At 37.4% G+C, this 20,137-nt stretch overlaps 1 protein-coding gene across 1 annotated transcript in view; it reads right to left on the bottom strand.

The window, feature by feature from the left end:
- Window positions 1-7,263: 7,263 nt before the first annotated feature.
- Window positions 7,264-20,137, bottom strand: part of LOC140888698 (uncharacterized) — a 31,106-nt gene continuing 18,232 nt past the window's right edge. Inside the window, exons 9-16 of the mRNA XM_073296398.1 lie at window positions 11,047-11,533; window positions 10,472-10,641; window positions 9,761-10,247; window positions 9,269-9,619; window positions 9,039-9,170; window positions 8,803-8,995; window positions 8,057-8,640; window positions 7,264-7,319 (exon numbers count right to left, since the gene is read on the bottom strand). Coding sequence (XP_073152499.1) covers window positions 7,264-7,319; window positions 8,057-8,640; window positions 8,803-8,995; window positions 9,039-9,170; window positions 9,269-9,619; window positions 9,761-10,247; window positions 10,472-10,641; window positions 11,047-11,533 — 2,460 coding nt within the window. The remainder of the gene's footprint in view (window positions 7,320-8,056; window positions 8,641-8,802; window positions 8,996-9,038; window positions 9,171-9,268; window positions 9,620-9,760; window positions 10,248-10,471; window positions 10,642-11,046; window positions 11,534-20,137) is intronic.

Below are 20,137 nucleotides of genomic sequence, written 5' to 3'. Positions count from 1 at the left end.
TGTAATTTTAACTTTTCGATTCATTTATTAATCAATCCTAGCTCACGATCCGATATAAGATGGGCTAGCTATCACGTTACACGCGGCACGGTAATTAATCCGCATGAGACAGAGGTATCACAATAAAGTAGTTAAAAAATAAATTCCAACTATTGACATCAGCAGACACGTATGCAAAGTGTGTGCAATATAATATATATTAACATGCATGTAACGGTTTAATCGGTTACCTAATCATCGCATGCACAATGCAACGGTTTTATTAAACCGTAATAAATTGCAACGGTTTAATAAAATTCATAGCAACAAACTTTTTAAAAATCAATATTGGAACATCATATAAAAAAATGTTTAAATATAAAATGATTTTATTAAACCATCGCACAGTACGACGGTTTTAAAAACAAATTAAACCATCGCAACGTGCAGCAGTTTTTACAAAAGCTTCGCAACATCATATAAAATATATATATATATATATATATATGCTTGTGTGTGCAAAGCTTTTGAAACAATCATTGCAATTTGCGACCTTTTTTTTCCCATTTCTTCGTTAATTTTTTTTTATGAATTTTAAACTAACGGGTGTGTTAGATCAAATCAGAGTAATTTTGAATAAAATGACGAGCATGATACGATAGGGTCTTGAGTTTAATAATAATAGTAATAATAATTTGTTACACTAGCTAGATAAAAGGGTAATATTTATCCACGCACAAATTCATAGATTTAATACAGAATTTAAATTATATAAATCGAACCTATTTAACCAGACAAGATAAATGGCTCAGTTTTTATTTATTTATTTGACGTTTGAAACGAAATTTGTCTTGCATCTCCCTACTTTTTTTGGCATGAATCCTAAATCCAGTAATTTATTTATTTAAATAATAAACATGACCCGAAATATTTTTAAAAAAAACAAAAAAAATTTGCTGCCGCATGGGATATATGCCCTAAGCTGTTCGTACTACTGAGCATAAACCAAGCAGCGGAGCAAGAAGAATACGGGTGGGTCTCTCGTCTATTTCGCATCAAGAACTATTTTTTCTTGCCGGTTAGTGATTTACATTCTTGGTTATTTGTTTTCCTTGCTGCATTTGTTTGTTCTTAATGTTATTTTTCCATTCCGTGGTATGAGATGATTTAGAAGAGAAATGGGCTTTCACGATAGATAGATAGATATATATATATATATGCCCTAAGCTTTCTTATTACTAAGCATAAAGCAATGAGCTCTCGTCTTTTTGGTATTTGCTTGAGGTTGGTGACTGAGTTTTTTGGTTATTTGGTTTTCTGGTGTGAGATTTTCAGAAAAAAAAAAAAAATGGGATTCTTTAGGAATGCGTTCGAAAGGTCCAAAGTAATTTGGACTACAGGAGCTCCTCATTTGTCCCACGGAGCTGCTATCGCAATTTTTGGAATTGTGACAGCGGATAGCTACAGGGGAAAAACGGAAAAATCAATGGAGTCATTGGTCAAGGACTCGGGAGACCATCTTAAGGTAGCAAAGGAGACCAACCAAATGGTTGGTGACATTCGAGGTGCCGTGGTAAGGATTCTAATTGTTAGCGTAAAAAATCATGTATTAATTAGCTAGTAATTATATTATTGGGCTGCTCATTAATTTTTATTTGAATTGTGCAGGTTGGTGGAAACAATGAGGGCGCAGAAGAAATAGGCGGTACTTTTTGTTTAATCTAAACTACAATCAATAATTGACGATCTTAATTTGTGTGAAGATCGTCAATTAGTTATTTAGAAAACAAAAGCGCTAGGTGCCCTGGAGCCTGAGGCGCAAGGCGCTAAGCGAAACACACGCTTTATCGAAGTAAAACACATTTGGCATAAATTTTAAATTTCAACATATATAAAGTGATTTATACTATATATTATATAAATTAAATATAATTCACAAAAATATCAAAAAATGGAAATAAAGCATTTAGTAATAATACAACGTAGCGTAAATGAGTAAATCATACTAAAGAAAAACTTGAGTAGCTCAAAATTCAATCATATAAAATGCAATAATAAGTCATAATGCACAGTAAACTAAGGAAAAAACAAAAGAAGTTGTTTTGGGCCTAGGCTTCTGCCTTTTCTGCTGAACACGTGAGTAGTGACTACTGATGAAACTAGAACTGAAGTTTTAACGAGAAAGTTTGAGGGAGATGAAGAGTCTGTCTGCTGCGCCGTAAGGAGTCTAAGCATGCATGCGGATTTTTTTATTATTAAATAAATAAATATGGGCTTAAAAATTGGTTGGGCACTTGAGCTAGGGTTTGTTTTTTATTAAAATCAAATGGCAGAGAAGCGCTTCTGCGCTTCTCGCCTGATGAGCGCCTCTGCACAGGCGCGTGCCTTAGGTGTGCTTGTTGCAAGGTGTGCGCCTGGGTCAGTGCCCAGGCACGATTGGTGCGTCGGATAGACGCAGCAAGGCACACACTTTTCATAACTATGAGATGGGCATGGAATATGTTAACATGGAGAAAAAAATCAGCGGCCGATAAACATTTTCACAGAAGTGCGCTTTTTCTCGCCTCAATAGAGCATTGCACCTTGCGAGAGGTGTGCGCAAGGGCTCGCCTCTTGCAAGGTCTGCACCTGGATGGTTATCTAGGTGCGTAGCGTGTGCCTGGATGCGCCTTGCACGCACACACTTTTTACAACTCTGTTTGAAATACCCTACTCTTTAGGGGAGCCATGGCCAAGATCATCACTCATCCCGAAGATGCACCTCTCACCCCAAAAAACCAAAATAAAAGAAACGGCTTTTGAGCTAATATTCAGTTTCTTTTTGCATCAATCCTCCGAAGTCACTAATGGGATGCTGAACCAATGAACTAACATAGGCTACAAAATAAAACTCGTAAATCTAAATAGAAATAGGACAAACCACAATTGATTCATAGACTCGGTGTTATCAATCAAAATAAATCAGAACATGTCATACTCGAAAAACTAACTACAAGATAAACGATTTTGAATCCATATCTCCCAAAACGAAGTAATTCCTTTTTTTTCTTACTTGAAATTTTTGACAAAATTGAAGTAAGCATAAACCAGGAAGACAAAAAGAATAAGCAGAAACAAAGACGGAAATACGTCATCACTTCAACAGAAAAATATAGGCATTCTTTCTTCAGAATGCAAAGGCCAGGAAAAAGCATGGCTATTAATCAGACATAAACTATCAACTATAACATTAGCTCGGCATATCCTTGAAACTAATTAATAATCATCATGATAAGTATCATCCAGCTAAATCTACTTTTACAAGATCCCAAATTATCAAAGTCCCGACAGATTATACTAATATATTATTAATTGAGAAGAAAATAGCCACTAACTAACAGGAAATCCTAATGAGATAAGTAAATACTAAAAAAAGCTACGAACATATACATTAGCAATGTTAATGCCACAAACCTCATTAGTCTTCTTGTGTCAGGTGCAACTTTACTCGAGCCTTCGTCTATTTAAAAATAATCCTTATTAGATTTAAGTTATTTTAAAAAATATCTAATCAGATATCATTAATCATTTTGCAAGAAACGGATAACATCGTGAATACAAGGCATTACCGCATTAACCGTAAAACAACGTAAAAACAAACATACAAACAAAAGATTTGAAACACCGTGTACCGTATGACTTGATAGAAACCAAAGCCAAACAAGGTAATCTGACAACAGAATGAAAAACCTGAAATGGGTAAAAAGATATTTTAAAAGGAGTAACACATAAAAAAAAAACAAGTGAAAACTATAGAATACGAAAGTGTCAAGTAAATGTTAGTAGACAAACAACATAAGGAGAGCCGGATCAACATCTAAAATTAAACCTTCATCTTTGGCCAAATTATTGTTCATGAGATTTAGCTTGTGTGCATCGTTACTAGTTTGGTAACAGTAGTGTCAGCCATTTCCGTCAGTTAAGGAAAACTTTGCATCAAACATTGAAACCTTGTGGGCACTGCGCTTTTCCTACGTAAACTATGTTGAACCCGTGGCATAGATTTCGATCACTAGTTTAATGACTAAAGCACCAAGATGACAAGCTACAAAGTATCTGTTGGGTAGCTAGTACAGATTTCTACCAGCCGTAAAAGAGTATACTTCTCTAACTTTGGCTGCAGAAGAAAGACTTTGACTGATTGCAATTCTCTCTTTAAAGATCGATAAAAGACTTATCAGAATCAATGATTTCACGATTAAACTTCTTCTTCCTCATCTCGATCAGAAACAATCCAACGGGATTTGCAATGATAATACTATAGGATATGAAAGATCAATGAAGATAACCTCACATTTCACTCTAACAGCCAATACCCAAAATTTTTTGGGTCTAAGGATGTATGAGAAAATGTAGAAAGATTGATCATTTTAGACCTAAACGATGAAAACATAACGACCACCTTCTCTCCCGAAATCGTAGAGAATACATTAAAACATATGGCGTACAAGGAAATGCTTACTATCAATGACGTATGGTTTCTTCTCAGGAACTCTGTAAAAACACAACAAATCGCAAGATAAGAATAGTTAGTTTCTTGATTCAAAATTTAAAAAAAAAAAAGAAAAAAAGAAAAGAAACAGACATCAATTACCTTGGAGGAACACGACCACTATGCATCCTGGATCCTTGTTTATTTCCAGATAAAATCCTACGAATGCGAACGCCAGTCCTAAAAAAAAGATGGATCAGTTGTTGTTAATAAGGCAATAAGTATTAGCAGGGGAGATTCTTACCTAATCGGAGACATATTGCTGTATTCCGCCGCTGTGGTTCTTAGGTTTTCTCGTTTGCTTTGTTTTGCCTTGAGAGAAAAGGGAGAATGAAGGATACTTTGATCCTATGGTAGGTGTAACCAGGGGTGATCACATTTTTTGAAAAATCGCTCGAAAAGATCGAAAAGATCGCCCCGCACTGTCGTATTTTATTTTTTGAAATAACCATGGTTATAATTTTTGGCCCAAACCACCCCTGCACCACACCGTATCGCCGTATATATTGGTATTTAACTAGGTTTATATTTATAGAACATTGTATATACATTATACATAATGCATTCGATCCTATGCCGCCTTCACTCTCTTCTCTCCCAACTCTTCTTCAAAAAATCTTCCCATCTTTCTCTCTTCATAATCTATTTACTATTTCTCTATACAAATATTAATCATCAACTTGCCTAAACATATTATAGTTGATTAACTTTATTTTGTCGCTTGATTGTTATTTTATTTAGTTTTATTTTGTTTATTATAGTTTTCATTCATTATTCTAATAATTTGAATAGCTTTATTTTTTTTTTTTTCATTTTACCTATCATTAAAAAAACCGCAAACCGATCGCAACCGCTTAAAACGCCGAAAACCGCGAAAACGATTTTACATATAAAACCGCAATAAAAAAAATATAATATAACCGAACCGCAATTGGCAATCCGATTTGAATTTCTTATGAAAAACCGCCAAACCGCACCGTGATCACCCCTAGGTGTAACTATTTCATTGGTCTACATCATGGGATATAAGAGAATAATATTTAGTATTTAAAATCCAAAAATTTATACACTCCGCTTTTGACAGTTATGCACTTTCTTGCAAAATTAACCCTTGAATTTTTTCATAATTTTATACGACTAGTATGCCCTCATCAATCCTACAATTTATTCACATATCCTATTATATTTCATTAGCTTTATTTAGCAAATTTACCGCTTTGTTTTTTATCTTCTTTTGCTTCCTTAACAATGGAGAAGATTGATGGTATTAAATATTTAGTGTTTGATGATGATATTGATCGAACGATAAAATTACAAACTTCAAAAATATCGAAGAAAATTCTAACGAAGATTATAATTGTCATTCTCCAATGGATGGTAATTATTTAATTTTCAAGTAGTTTCTTGTTCTATTGATTTCTTGCATTTGCAATGTAATTCCTATTGTAACGTCTCAATTTCACAATCGAAACGTTACTCAAACATACATACTTAAATTTGGTAAAAATAAAAATTTTGCGGAAGCATCATCTTCTTTATTAAAAAGAGCATATAAAAATTGCACATAATAAAATAGTATCTAAAAATCTTTGTCAAACATGGCTAACAACTAAAAAAAATTAAACTTGTTTGCCTCTCATAAAAAAAAAAAATAAAACAAATGTTTTTAAAACATCTCCCAAGCTAAAGCGTTCACACTCATGCATTGCCCGTTGGACCGACTCCGGCCTCTTCTTCATGCCCGGTCACATAATCATCAATATAAGCATCCACATCATCGTTACCTGCACCATTCAAGTATAGTGAGTCGAAAGACTCAGCAAGAACAGGCAGAAAAAGGATTTTCTACTTTTAAAAAAAAACATTAACTTAAACTTTCATGCAATAAACATAACTTTGATGTAGCCATAACATAAAAATATTTGAGGTGATGAAGTATGAGTAGTGTGGTAACCGTCATAACGAGTCATTCATGGTTTCCTGTTGATCAACAAGCATATGGCATTACGCCCGTAAACTTTCATTCTTTGGATAGCCGCTTCGGCGCTCATCCCGAAGTGCATACCCCATATAACCATCCCGTGAGCCATGTTTGGATAGCCGCTCCGGAGCTCATCCCGAACTGCATACCTCATATAATCACCACAAGACGCATGATTCATCAAAATATTTTTCATGTATCATATCATTCATCTTATCAAATCATATCATATCATTTTCATAAACCTCGTAACATGCTCATAAAATTTCTCGTGATGCTACATTTTTAAATTCCTTCATAACATTTCATGAGAAATTAGCTTTCATGAGAAAATCACATAATCATGCAATACATAACTTGACCGATCCACGTGAGGCATTCCGTCCGTTTCGGACCCTGAAAACTTTAAACTTATTCATGGACATTCTTAAAAATAATTAAAATACCAAAATCATGATTTTTAGGACTCAAAAACTCATAAAATGGGGTGGAAAAATCGAGCCTGAGGCGCGGCCGTGCTGCCTCAACAGCGCGGGCGCGCCGCCCGCTTGCAAAAGTGCGGGCGCTCGGCGCGGGCGTGCCTCCTGTGCGCAGACATGCGCGACTCAGGCGCGGGCGCGCTGCTTGGCAGCGCGGGCGCGCCGTCGCGACTCTTTTTTCCAAAAACTGATCTTTTCTGCTCTTTTTCAAAACCACACTGCTTAGGGACGATTTTTCCATAAAAAATACCATTCAACAACATCAAAATTTCAAAATAACTTGTACCAATACATCAAACATTCAAAGATTTTGAATCAAAAACCTTCATAACTACTTTTACCCAAAAATCTGATATATTGCATTCAAATCTTTCAAAACTCAATAAACATGAACCGAACACATCAGGAATGCTTCACGTATCACAATCAAGCAACATACTCATAAAATTTTTAAGAAACATGCATAGATCATCAATCAAACACCTAGGGTTTTACCTTCAAACTACATATATTCTTGAATGAGTTTCAAAATCAGTAAAAACTTGTCTGAATCGTCTGATTGGGATTAACCTGGATGGCGGAATGATCGAGCCTTGAGAAGTGGAAGAACCCTAGCCTGAAGATCGCAGTGTTCGAGAGAGATTTTGAAAAAAGAAAAGTGAGCGTTCAAAATGAGTGTTCAGAAATAAATTCTGAACGCTTTTCTTTTGTGACTAATGGGCTTCAACACGGCCCATTAGTTACTCTTAAAATCCTTTAATTTTTTTTTTTTTACTCTCTCACTTAAATAAAAATACACTGCATCCCTTTAAACTTAATTTAAAATATTTTCTTAACTCGTTTCAAGGCTAGACTTGTTCCTGCGACCCACGATTAATTCCAAGATGAAAACTTTAAAATCATACATATGCTTACAATTTCAGGCATTTAAATTAATCACATAATTAAACATAACAATTAAACATTCTAAATAACATGCATTAAATCATATAATTTAATCAATTAACCGTGATTAAGCTAGTGGACTTTTTGGACCTTACAACTCTACCCTCCTTAAAAGAATTTCGTCCTCGAAATTTGACTTACCAAACAGTTCAGGATAGCGTGCTCGCATATCCTGCTCGGTTTCCCAGGTAGCTTCCTCAACCAACTGGTTGTGCCATAAGACTTTCACCATTGGAATCTCTCTGTTTCTCAACCTACGAACTTGTCTGTCTAAGATTTGAACAGACATCTTCTCGTAGGACAAGTCTGGCATCCAATCCACTGGCTCATGGCGAATAACATGAGAAGGATTTGCCACATACTTCCTTAGCATGGAGATATGGAAGACATTGTGAACACCCTCCAAGTTGGGTGGTAGTGCCACTTGGTAAGCTCGAGCCCCAACCTTTTCTAGGATTTCAAAAGGTCCTATATATCTTGGACTCAATTTACCTTTTTTCCCGAATCTTATAATACCTTTCCATGGTGACACCTTTAAAAATACATGGTCACCTACTTCAAACTCCAAATCTCTACGTTGCTGGTCGGCGTAACTTTTCTGTCGAATTTGAGCTGTCAACATTCTGTCTCTGATCTTGGCTATCACATCTACTGTTCGGGTCACTATTTTCGGTCCCAAAACAGCTATCTCTCCAACTTCATCCCAGTGTAGGGGAGTTCTACACCTTCTCCCATACAACGCCTCATAAGGAGCCATGTCAATAGTTGCTTGATAACTATTGTTTTAAGTAAACTCCACTAAAGGAAATTTCGATTCCCAATTACCTCCAAAGTCGATCATACAAGCTCTCAACATGTTTTCGAGTATTTGGATCACTCGTTCTGACTGACCATCTGTCTGAGGGTGGAAAGCTGTACTGAAAGCTAGCTTCGTTCCCAATCCTCTATGTAAACTTCCCCAAAAGTTTGAAGTGAATTTAGGGTCTCTGTCAGATACTATCCTCGCTGGTTCTCCATGCAATCTGACAATTTCTTGAATGTACAACTCTGCATACTGATTCATCGAGAAGTTATTCCTGACTGGAATAAAGTGAGCTGACTTAGTTAACCAGTCAACTATCACCCAAATCGAGTTCATCCTTCGCGTTGAAACTGGCAATCCTACCACGAAATCCATGGTGACATATTCCCACTTCCATGTGGGTATTGACAATGGTTTCAGGAGTCCTGTCGGTCTCTGATGCTCGATCTTCACCTGCTGGCAAGTCAAACATTCATTCACAAATTTAACAACATCCCTCTTCATTCCTGGCCACCAATATAAGGATTGCAGATCCTTATACATTTTCGTACTTCCTGGATGAATGGAATACGGAACAGTATGGGCTTCAGTCATCACTTCAACTCTCAGTGAGTCTACTGCTGGCACCCACATTCTACCTCGGTGATGAACAATTCCATCTTTGACAGTGTACAATGTACCACCATTAGCTTCATCTCTGTTCCTCCACAATGTCAACTGTTCATCAAAAGCTTGGCCTGCACGAATTCTCTCAAGCAAACTAGGTACTACTGTTAAGGCTGCTAGAGTGCATACCTCCATTGGTTCGAATACCTCCAACCTCATCCATTCAATTTCAGCAATCAATTCCTGCTGGACTGCCAATTGGTTCAATGTCGCAGACTTGCGACTCAATGCATCTGCTACAACATTAGCCTTACCCGGATGATAGCTAATGTCACAGTCGTAGTCCTTCACCAATTCCAGCCATCTCCTCTGCCTCAAATTCAACTCCTTCTGAGTGAAGAAATATTTTAGGCTTTTGTGATCAGTAAAAATCTGACACCTTTCGCCGTACAAGTAGTGTCTCCAAAGCTTCAAAGCAAAAACCACTGCCGCCAATTCAAGATCATGAGTCGGGTAGTTTCTCTCATGAACCTTTAGCTGTCGAGATGCATATGCTATTACTTTATTATCCTGCATCAAAACAGCTCCTAATCCACTCTTAGAAGCATCGGTATAAACCACAAAACGACCCGTGCCTTCGGGAATTGCTAGCACTGGCGCTGACATCAGTCTTTCTTTCAATTCGGCAAAGTTCTTCTCACATTGATCTGACCACACAAACTTCACACCTTTTCGAGTTAAGGAAGCCAGTGGTAGAGCTATCTTAGAGAAGTCTTGAATAAATCTCCTATAGTAGCATGCTAAACCCAAGAAACTTTGTATTTCTGTAGCATTATTCGGAGCAACCCAATTCCGAACCGCTTCCACCTTAGACGGATCGACCTCAATCCCTTTAGCTGAAACTATATGACCCAAAAATGAAATCTGCTCCAGCCAAAATTCACACTTACTGAATTTAGATATAGCTGCTTTTCTTTCAAAATCTGCAACACTGTAGTCAAGTGCTGACGATGTTCCTCCCTACTGCGAGAATAGATCAATATGTCATCTATGAAGACTATGACAAACTGATCCAAGAAAGGTTGAAACACCCTGTTCATCAAATCCATGAACACAGCTGGTGCATTGGTCAACCCAAATGGCATTACCAAGAACTCGTAGTGGCCATAGCGAGTCCTGAATGCTGTCTTCTGTACATCTGCATCTTTTACCCTCAGTTGATGGTAACCTGATCGTAGATCGATTTTTGAGAACACCTCTGCCCCTTGCAATTGGTCGAACAAGTCGTCTATTCTGGGCAAGGGATATCTGTTCTTCACTGTAACTCGGTTCAGCTCTCTGTAGTCAATGCACAATCTCATTGACCCATCTTTCTTCTTGACGAACAACACCGGTGCACCCCAAGGCGATACACTCGGTCTGATGAACCCCTTATCTAGAAACTCTTGCAACTGATCCTTTAATTCTTTCATCTCGGTCGGTGCCAATCTGTACGGTGCCTTAGAAGCTGGCTTAGTTTCAGGCAACAATTATATCCCAAATTCGACTTCCCTGACTGGAGGCAATCCCGCAACATCATCGGGAAAGACTTCCGAAAAATCTTTCACTACCTCCACTTCCCCAAGTTTCGGTCGCTGTACCTCCAGATCACCAATTAGACTCGCAAGAAATCTTGTACACCCATTACTCAATAATTATCAGGCTGTTCCTACAGAAATCATACCTGGTGCGCTCTTCTTAGACGTAGTGCGAAACACCAACGATTTTCCGTTCTGATCTTTCACAGAGACAGTTTTCCGTTTGCAGTCAATAATATCCTCATGCCGAGTCAACCAGTCCATCCCAAAAATTGCATCGAAATCCACCATTTTCAAAATAATAAAATATGCACACAAAACTAGACTTTGCATTTGAACCTTGCAATTTCTTACCACACTACTACTTTTCAGTTCTTCTCCTGAGGGTAACGACACACAAAATTCCGAAATAGATTCATCCGGCAAGACCCTCAATTTCATCATAAAACTAACAGACATAAAAGAGTGCGTAGCTCCTGTATCTATCAACACGAATGCAGGTAAATCAGCAATACGAATCATACCTGAGACAATTGCAGAATCTGGGTCAACCTGATCGTGAGTCATAGCAAACACTCTTCCCTTGACAGGCTCCTTTGACTGCGGGCAGTCTTTGGCAAAATGTCCTGGCCTCTTGCAGAGAAACAAGTATTGGTCCCAAGCATACATTGACCGGAGTGTGACTTCCCACACTTCTGACAGATAGGTGCATTCGCCGGCCTTGGAGCGTTAGCGTTCGGTTGATTCTGTCCCTGAGGTCGCGCCTGATTGGGGTTTTGGCGCTGCTGCTGTTGCGGTCTCCTTTTAGCTGGAGCTTGATATGGCCTCTTTGTTGGAACACGTTTTCAGATTATAGATCTGATACCCGGTGCAGCGAAAGTTTAAATTTTTTTTATATGGAACGATTCCATATGATGAGTATCAAATCCTAATGATTAAATTATGCAAGTAAAATAATAATAACAATTAATATTTTACCTCTTCAAGTTATGGCTTGATTATGGACTCCAACAGATTAAATCTGCTCTTGTTGTAAATCCCAGGAACTGATGACTTGCTCGATCAATTTTCGGAATTAGGTCCACGAACAGAAAACTAAAACCCTCTGATTGATTGCACTAGAAATCAATTAGATGTTTATCAAAGAGATTAAACAGATATTATCTGTCAATTCAGAATATAATTTTTCATAAAAATCACAGACTGAATTCTCTCAAAAAGGGAGAAGGGATTTCAAAAATTCCTTTTAATATTTAGATGTGATTTTCGAAAATTGCAAGATGGAATTGTATTGTTTTCGAAAATTACACACACACATATATATATATATATATATATATATATATATAATTTCTAGACTGGATTAAGTTATATGTCTATTAGGACACTAACTCCTTAGGGCCCATAATCCATAACTTAAGCCCAACAAGCCAAGCCTGTTATTATAGAAATTAATATAAAATTCATCATGACTCCGATTGATAAACTGATTTCACCAATGTGCACAGAAACCATTTCTGCACCTTTTAAAGTCAAGATAATTTTTCTGAATCCGAATTCAGTGATTTCCAAAAATGCCCATCCCTATGTCATTTTAGGAAATTCCACTCCCTTTAGTTAAGAAGTCCAACTTCTCTTTCATTAAATTTAACTCTTTAAATTTAACTATCTCAACGGGGATTAGTAATCCATTACTTGTGTGACCCTCAATGGTTCAGGGATACAGCTAGCCGTGGGCTCACAACTCCTTGTGACTCGGAACAACAATTTCCGACTTACCCATCGAATCATGGTAAGAGCGCCTAGCAACATCGCCCCATGATTCCATAGGTATCACTGATAGTACCTGCAAGAACCAGTAGGTTTTGGTTAGCGTACAGTACGGTCCCTTCATCCATATATCCCGATCGAATCAACAACCATTGGTACATCGAGAGTCGTTCGAGATTCGATAACTATGCAATGCATCTTGAAGATCAAATAGTGACATCGCATGTGCTACTAGGAAACCAACTAACCTAAATCACATCGAGTACTTTGGCCAGAGATTTGTCACACTAATATCTCCTCAAATCGCATAGGATATCCACACTCGCAAGCGTGTGGTGAATCCTTGACAACAAAGCATCGACTCCTATATGTGTCGTAACTGTACCCAATCCCGACACCTGATGACCCTCATAGAGTTGGTAAACGAGTCAAAGTACAGTACTAGCATATAGAGTCTCCATGATGTTTCAAGTAATAAGGACTAATGGTGTACAACCAAAACCGCGGACTTATCCACTCAATTAATAATAACCACTTGAAAAGTCCGAATAGGGTAGTTCGATCATTCATCATATGAATATCCATTTGCATGCTTTGAACATCTCTATGTTCCATACCAATGAAACGTGGTACTCGACATCGCAAATGCTAGTCTCAATCTCGAGCGATCCTTATCCTTATTTGCGGACAACTCAATTGACTAGGAACTGTTTAGAATATACAGTGCTCATAAGATGTGTCTCATGATAGTGATCTCTCTTTATTCACTATCTCATCTTATTTACACTATAGTATATTCAAGGTCTTTATCTAAACATCGTATAATATGTCACAACATAATAACATGATAAAAGATAAAGTAAATGCCATTATAAAAAGTGTAAATTATATTAAACAAAAGATTGTTTATACATAGAGTCATAAAAGCCCTTAGCCACAAGTTGGCTAACCGGGCACCCACTCTTTCAATCTTCCACTTGCCCTAAAGCCAACTAGTCATACTACGTAATCCCATTGCTTCGCGATGTTTCTCAAACAATGGTCCTGGCAAGGGCTTAGTAAGTGGATCAACGATATTGTCTGTAGAGGCCACTTTCTCGACAGTGATGTCTCCTCTTTCCACGATCTCTCGAATGATGTGGTATTTCCTCAGTATGTGTTTGGATCTTTGATGAGACCTTGGTTCCTTTTCCTAAGCAATGGCACCAGTGTTGTCACAGTACACCGGGACTGGACCAACATCTTTAGGAATTACGCTCAACTCTTGGACGAAATTCCTCATCCAAACGACCTCTTTAGCAGCAGCTGATGCTGCAATGTATTCTGCCTCAGTGGTGGAATCCGCTGTGATGTCCTGCTTGGAACTCTTCCAAGAGACAGCACCACCATTGAGCATGAATACAAATCCAGAGGTTGACTTCGAGTCATCCACGTCACTTTGGAAGCTAGAGTTGGTATAGCCTTCCAATTTCAATTCTCTTCCTCCATAAACCATGAATATATTCTTAGTCCTTCTCAAGTACTTTAGAATATCCTTCACAGATTTCCATGCATTTGATCGGGATTGGCCTGATATCTGCTCGTGACACTCAGAGCAAAGGCTAAATATGGTCTGGTAGATATCATCCCATACATGATACTACCTATGGCTGATGCATATGATATGTGTGTCATTTTCTCTATCTCTTCGTCAGTCTTGGGAGACATAGACTTGGATAGAGAAACTCCATGACACATAGGTAGATGTCCTCTCTTGGACTCATCCATAGAAAACCTTTTCAATATGGTGTCGATGTAGATTGCTTGAGTGAGTCCTATCATTCTCTTAGATCTATCTCTATAGATCTGTATTCCTAGAATATAGGACGCCTCACCCAAATCCTTCATCGAGAATCTACCTGATAACCATATCTTTGTTGACTGCAACATCCCTACATCATTCCCAATGAGTATGATGTCATCAACATAAAGTACTAAGAATGTCACAGCATCCTTAACTACTTTCTTGTACACGCATGGTTCCTCCGGGTTCTTGATGAAACCAAAATCCTTTATTGTTTCATCAAATTTCTGGTTCCAACTTCTTGATGCCTGTTTGAGACCATAAATTGATCTCTGAAGCTTGCATACCTTATGCTCGCTTCCCATGGATGTGAATCCCTCTGGCTGCATCATATAGATCTCTTCCTTAATGTTTCCATTAAGAAATGCAGTCTTCACATCCATTTGCCATATCTCGTAGTCATACCAAGCTGCTATGGCAATAAGGATTCTTATGGACTTGAACATTGCGACCGGTGAAAAAGTTTCATCATAGTCAACTCCTTGTCTTTGAGTATAACCTTTTGCGACCAATCGTGCCTTGTAGGTCAGTACCTTACCATCAGGCCCAAGTTTTCTCTTGTAGATCCATTTACACCCTATTGGAACAATTCCATCGGGAGGATCTACTAAAGACCAAACTTAGTTTATATGCATCGAGTCTATTTCCGACTGCATAGTTTCAAGCCATAAATTCGAATCCGCATCAGAAATTGCTTCCTTGAAGTTTCTTGGATCACATCCAATGTCGGGTTCATTTTGATCCCCTTCAAGAAGTAGACCATATCGAATAGGAGGTCTAGAAGTCCTCTCGGATCTTCTAGAAAGAGGCGTGTCGTTTAATGGTTCCTGAGGTGTGGGATCGTTATTTTGTATCTCGGGTTCTTCTCGAATTTCTTCGAGTTCCATCATCTTGCCTTTCTTATCAAGTAAGAACTCCTTCTCCATAAAGGTGGCATTCCTCGAAACAAATACTTTTGTTTCAGTAGGATGATAGAAATAATATCCAATTGAATTCTTCGGATACCCTACAAAATAACATAAGGTGGATCGACTATCCAACTTATCTCCCACTGTTCGCTTCACGTAAGCAGGACATCCCCAAATCCTTAAGTACGATTACTTAGGAGCTTTGCCATTCCATAACTCGTATGAAGTTTTATCCACTGCTTTAGTGTGGACATTGTTCAACAACAATACCGCCGTTTCAAACGCATAGCCCCAAAATGAAGGTGGGAGCTCAGTGAAGCTCATCATGGATCGAACCATGTCCAACAAAGTTCGATTGCGACGCTCCGAAACACCATTAAGCTGAGGTGTCATAGGAGGAGTCCACTGAGAGAGAATCCCATTCTCTTTTAAATAGTCCAAAAACTCGGTACTTAAATATTCTCCACCTCGATCCGATCGAAGTGCTTTAATACTTTTACCTAGTTTATTTTTTACTTCAGCCTTGAATTCTTTGAACTTTTCAAATGATTCAGACTTATATTTCACCAAATATAAATACCCATACCTAGAATAATCATCAGTAAAGGTAATGAAGTAGGTGTGACCAAATTTAGTACCAATACTAAATGGACCGCAAACATCTGTATGGATCAAATCCAACAGATTTTAACTACGCTCAGGTTTTCCTTTGAAAGGAGATTTAGTTAATTTTCCTTTTAGGCAGGACTCACAAGTAGGTAGAGAGTTAATATCAGACATATCAAACATGCCCTCTCCCACTAGCTTGTTCATCCTCCTTGAGAAAATATGACCTAGCCTAGCATGCCAAAGGTTTGCCGGGTTTTGATTATCATTTTTCCTTTTATTTGTTGTTGCCGGTTTATCAACATAATTAATTGGTACGTCTTTTAATTTTAAGTTATATAGATCGTTTTCAAGTTGTCCACATCCAATCAAACATTCATTCTTGTAAATATTGCAAATCCCATTCACAAAATTGCAAGAAAAACCATCTCTATCAAGCATAGAAACAAAAATAATGTTTTTAACCAAATCTGGCACAAATAAAACATCTCTCAAAAGTAACTTAAAATTGTTCTGCAAAACTAAATAAACGTCTTCCACAGCTTTGGCTTCAACTCTAGAACCATTTCCGAGCCTTAGCTGGGTCTCACCCATCCTAAGCTTACGACTTCTTGTCATTACCTGCAAATCATTGTAAATGTGAGATCCACATCCAGTATCTAATACCCAAAAAGTAGTATTAAGTGAAACATTTATTTCAATGTGAAACATACCCTTTGCAGTTCGCAACTGCTCGAGATATAATTTGCAGTTACGTTTTCAATGATCGGGTTTCTCGCAGTGATGGCAAACGTCTTCAGATCCGTTCACATTTGAAGCCTTTGTTTTGATCTTCTTCTTTGGTATAATTTTCTTGGGTGGGGCAGAACGTTTCTTACCCTTTCCACTTGGCCCTTTCTTAGAGTTAGAAGAGGAACCAACCAAGAGTACCGATTTATCCTTCTTTAATGTGGCCTCATAAGTCACAAGCATATTGACCATCTCTTCAAGGGTGGCTTCTATCTTGTTCATATTGAAGTTCATCACAAAGCCGTCAAACGACGAAGGAAGAGAAAGAAGTAACAAGTCCACGTTCAGTTCATGCTCCAATGTCAAATCGAGTGTTACCAACTTTTCAATGAGCCCAATCATGTGTACCCCATGTCACGGACCGAAGTCCCATCTCGCATGCGGCATGTCACGAGCTCTTTGATGGTGGCATACCTCTCCGATCTTGACTGAGCTCCAAAAAGTTCCTTGAGAGTATCGTGAATGTCAGCAGCATTCACTGCATTCTCAAATCTCCTCTGAAGTTCATCAGACATCGAAGCCTGCATGTAACATTTGGCCTTGATATCATGGTCCCACCATTTGTCAAGTTTGGCCAATTCTTCCGGACTCACATCAGCTGGGGATTCTTTCGGAGGAGGCTTTTCTAACACGTAGAAAACCTTTTCCGAACTAAGAACAATCCTTAACTTACGGAACCATTCCGTATAGTTTGCGCCAGTCAGTTTGTTTTGTTCGAGAATTGAGAATAGTGGATTGCGTGAATTCATTGTAATGAAATACTGAAAAAAAAACAGACAATAATTAGTGATTGCTTAATTAATTTACTAAGACATAAAATATGACAATATTTAATTTTATGAATTTCACTCCCACTATTTTAATGATTTCACTACCCTCTAGTGAAAACGAGAAACCGATTTCCTTAGTGGGAACATGAAGTCCAATTGACAAATCATAGTTCCAAATAATATCAGCCAACCATAATTTTCAAAAGGTAGAACCCAATTGCTTCCAAAGCAACCCCCATGTTTTTACCTCATGTCCAATAAGGGCCCAATAATATGACGCCGTTTATTGTGACATGTCAAGATGACCCATCAATATTAAGTTGTGATGGACGGTCGCCATGTGGATCCCCAATAATATGAGCCAATCCCATGGGAGTTCCATCCAACGTACAACATGTGTCGATCCAATGTACAGCTTTCCGACGAACGGGCCCCCCCAATAATATGAGTCGGACCGTGCTCGCGGGTAGCATCTCATACATTGATCGTTGATGGAAGGTAGGAACATTTAAACAATATTTAAATTCCCTTTTGTTTATCTTGATATTAATTTTAAATCATATTTAAAATGAGGGATTTTTAATTTTGAAAAATTGTCTCATCATATCATATTTGTATGCCTGCGGGATTCATACAATTTAGTCTAAACATGCATACAACAATAATATCATATATTATATTTAGGATGATCGACCCCAAAACTAATCGACCCGTGGTTGCCAATCACGAGTATGCAAGTATGCAATGCAATCCTATTACATTGAGCTTCCAATTTACATTTTCGGTCTTTATTGTCTGCTGGGCCCACCTTTGTCTTCAAATCTTTATCTCCCACTAAGTCTAATAAATTTACAATAAATTTTGATGACAAGTAGGGGATACATATTTAATGGTGGGAACGGGCCATAAACCAGACCCACTTTTTATTACAAATGACAAATCAAATTGGACCATAAACCAAGCCCATTAATAAAACCCAACAACAATAATAAAAACCAAATGTAAATTTCCTAACATACACCTACAAAATTGGTCATGGCAATCGATCATCCTTTATCCAATATTTAATTCAATAATTAAATCATTGGATAATATGTAATGGCAACATAATTAAAAGATAAAATCAAATTTTATCTAATATATACATAAGATCATATCTTATCATCAATTGTACCAAAATAATTAATTTTATAAAATCTAATTTAACGGATAAAATTTATAAATTTTCCAAAAGTTCAAATTTATCCAAAAATCAATTTTAAAAATTTCGGACTCAAACAAATTTACCCGATGCCTCGTGGACCAATCAAAAACAATTTTCGATCGGACCAAAAACTAAAATTTCAAAAAAATTAAAATTCTAATTAAAAATCAAATTTTAATTTTTCCGGGCTGCCCGGGACGTTCCCGGGCAGCCCCGCCCCCACGTGGGGCATGGGCTCGGGCAGCCCGTCGCTGCCCCGGTTTGTCCATCAAATATAATTTTAAAAATTTTTGTTTTCGTTTCTAAAACCCGAGGCTTAGAAATTTTGAACAATCGATTAATTTAATCGTTTGATCTGAGAGCAACCTGTCTCTGACGCCACTGTTGGAACACGTTTTCAGATCATAGATCTGATACCCGGTGCAGCGGAAGTTTAAATTTTTTTTATATGGAACGATTCCATATCATGAGTATCAAATCCTAATGATTAAATTATGCAAGTAAAATAATAATAACAATTAATATTTTACCTCTTCAAGCTATGGCTTGATTATGGACTCCAACAGATTAAATCTGCTCTTGTTGTAAATCCCAGGAACTGATTACTTGCTCGATCAATCTCCGAAATTAGGTCCACGTACAGAAAACTAAAACCCTCTGATTTATTGCACTAGAAATCAATCAGATGTTTATCGAAGAGATTAAACAGATTTGATATGTCAATTCAGAATGTAATTTTTCATAAAAATCACAGACTGAATTCTCTCAAAAAGGGAGAAGGGATTTCGAAAATTCCTTTTAATATTTAGATGTGATTTTTGAAAATTGCAAGATGGAATTGTATTGTTTTCGAAAATTACACACACACACACACACACACACACACACACACACACACATATATATATATATATAATTTCTAGACTGGATTAAGTTTTATGTCTATTAGGACACTAACTCCTTAGGGCCCATAATCCATAACTTAAGCCCAACAAGCCAAGCCCGTTATTATAGAAATTAATATAAAATTTATCATGACTCCGATTGATAAACTGATTTCACCAATGTGCACAGAAACCATTTCTACACCTTTTAAAGTCAAGATAATTTTTCTGAATCCGAATTCATTGATTTCCAAAAATGCTTATCCCTATGTCATTTTAGGAAATTCCACTCCCTTTAGTTAAGAAGTCCAACTTCTCTTTCATTAAATTTAACTCTTTAAATTTAACTATCTCAACGGGGATTAGTAATCCATTACTTGTGTGACCCTCAATGGTTCAGGGATACAGCTAGCCGTGGGCTCACAACTTCTTGTGACTCGGAACAACAATTTTCGACTTACCC

The sequence above is a fragment of the Henckelia pumila genome, chromosome 3 (assembly GCF_033568475.1).
Source record: "Henckelia pumila isolate YLH828 chromosome 3, ASM3356847v2, whole genome shotgun sequence".
Lineage (NCBI taxonomy): Eukaryota > Viridiplantae > Streptophyta > Magnoliopsida > Lamiales > Gesneriaceae > Henckelia > Henckelia pumila.
The sequence above is the reverse complement of the archived record's forward strand: the minus strand, read 5'-3'. Positions and strand labels throughout refer to the sequence as shown.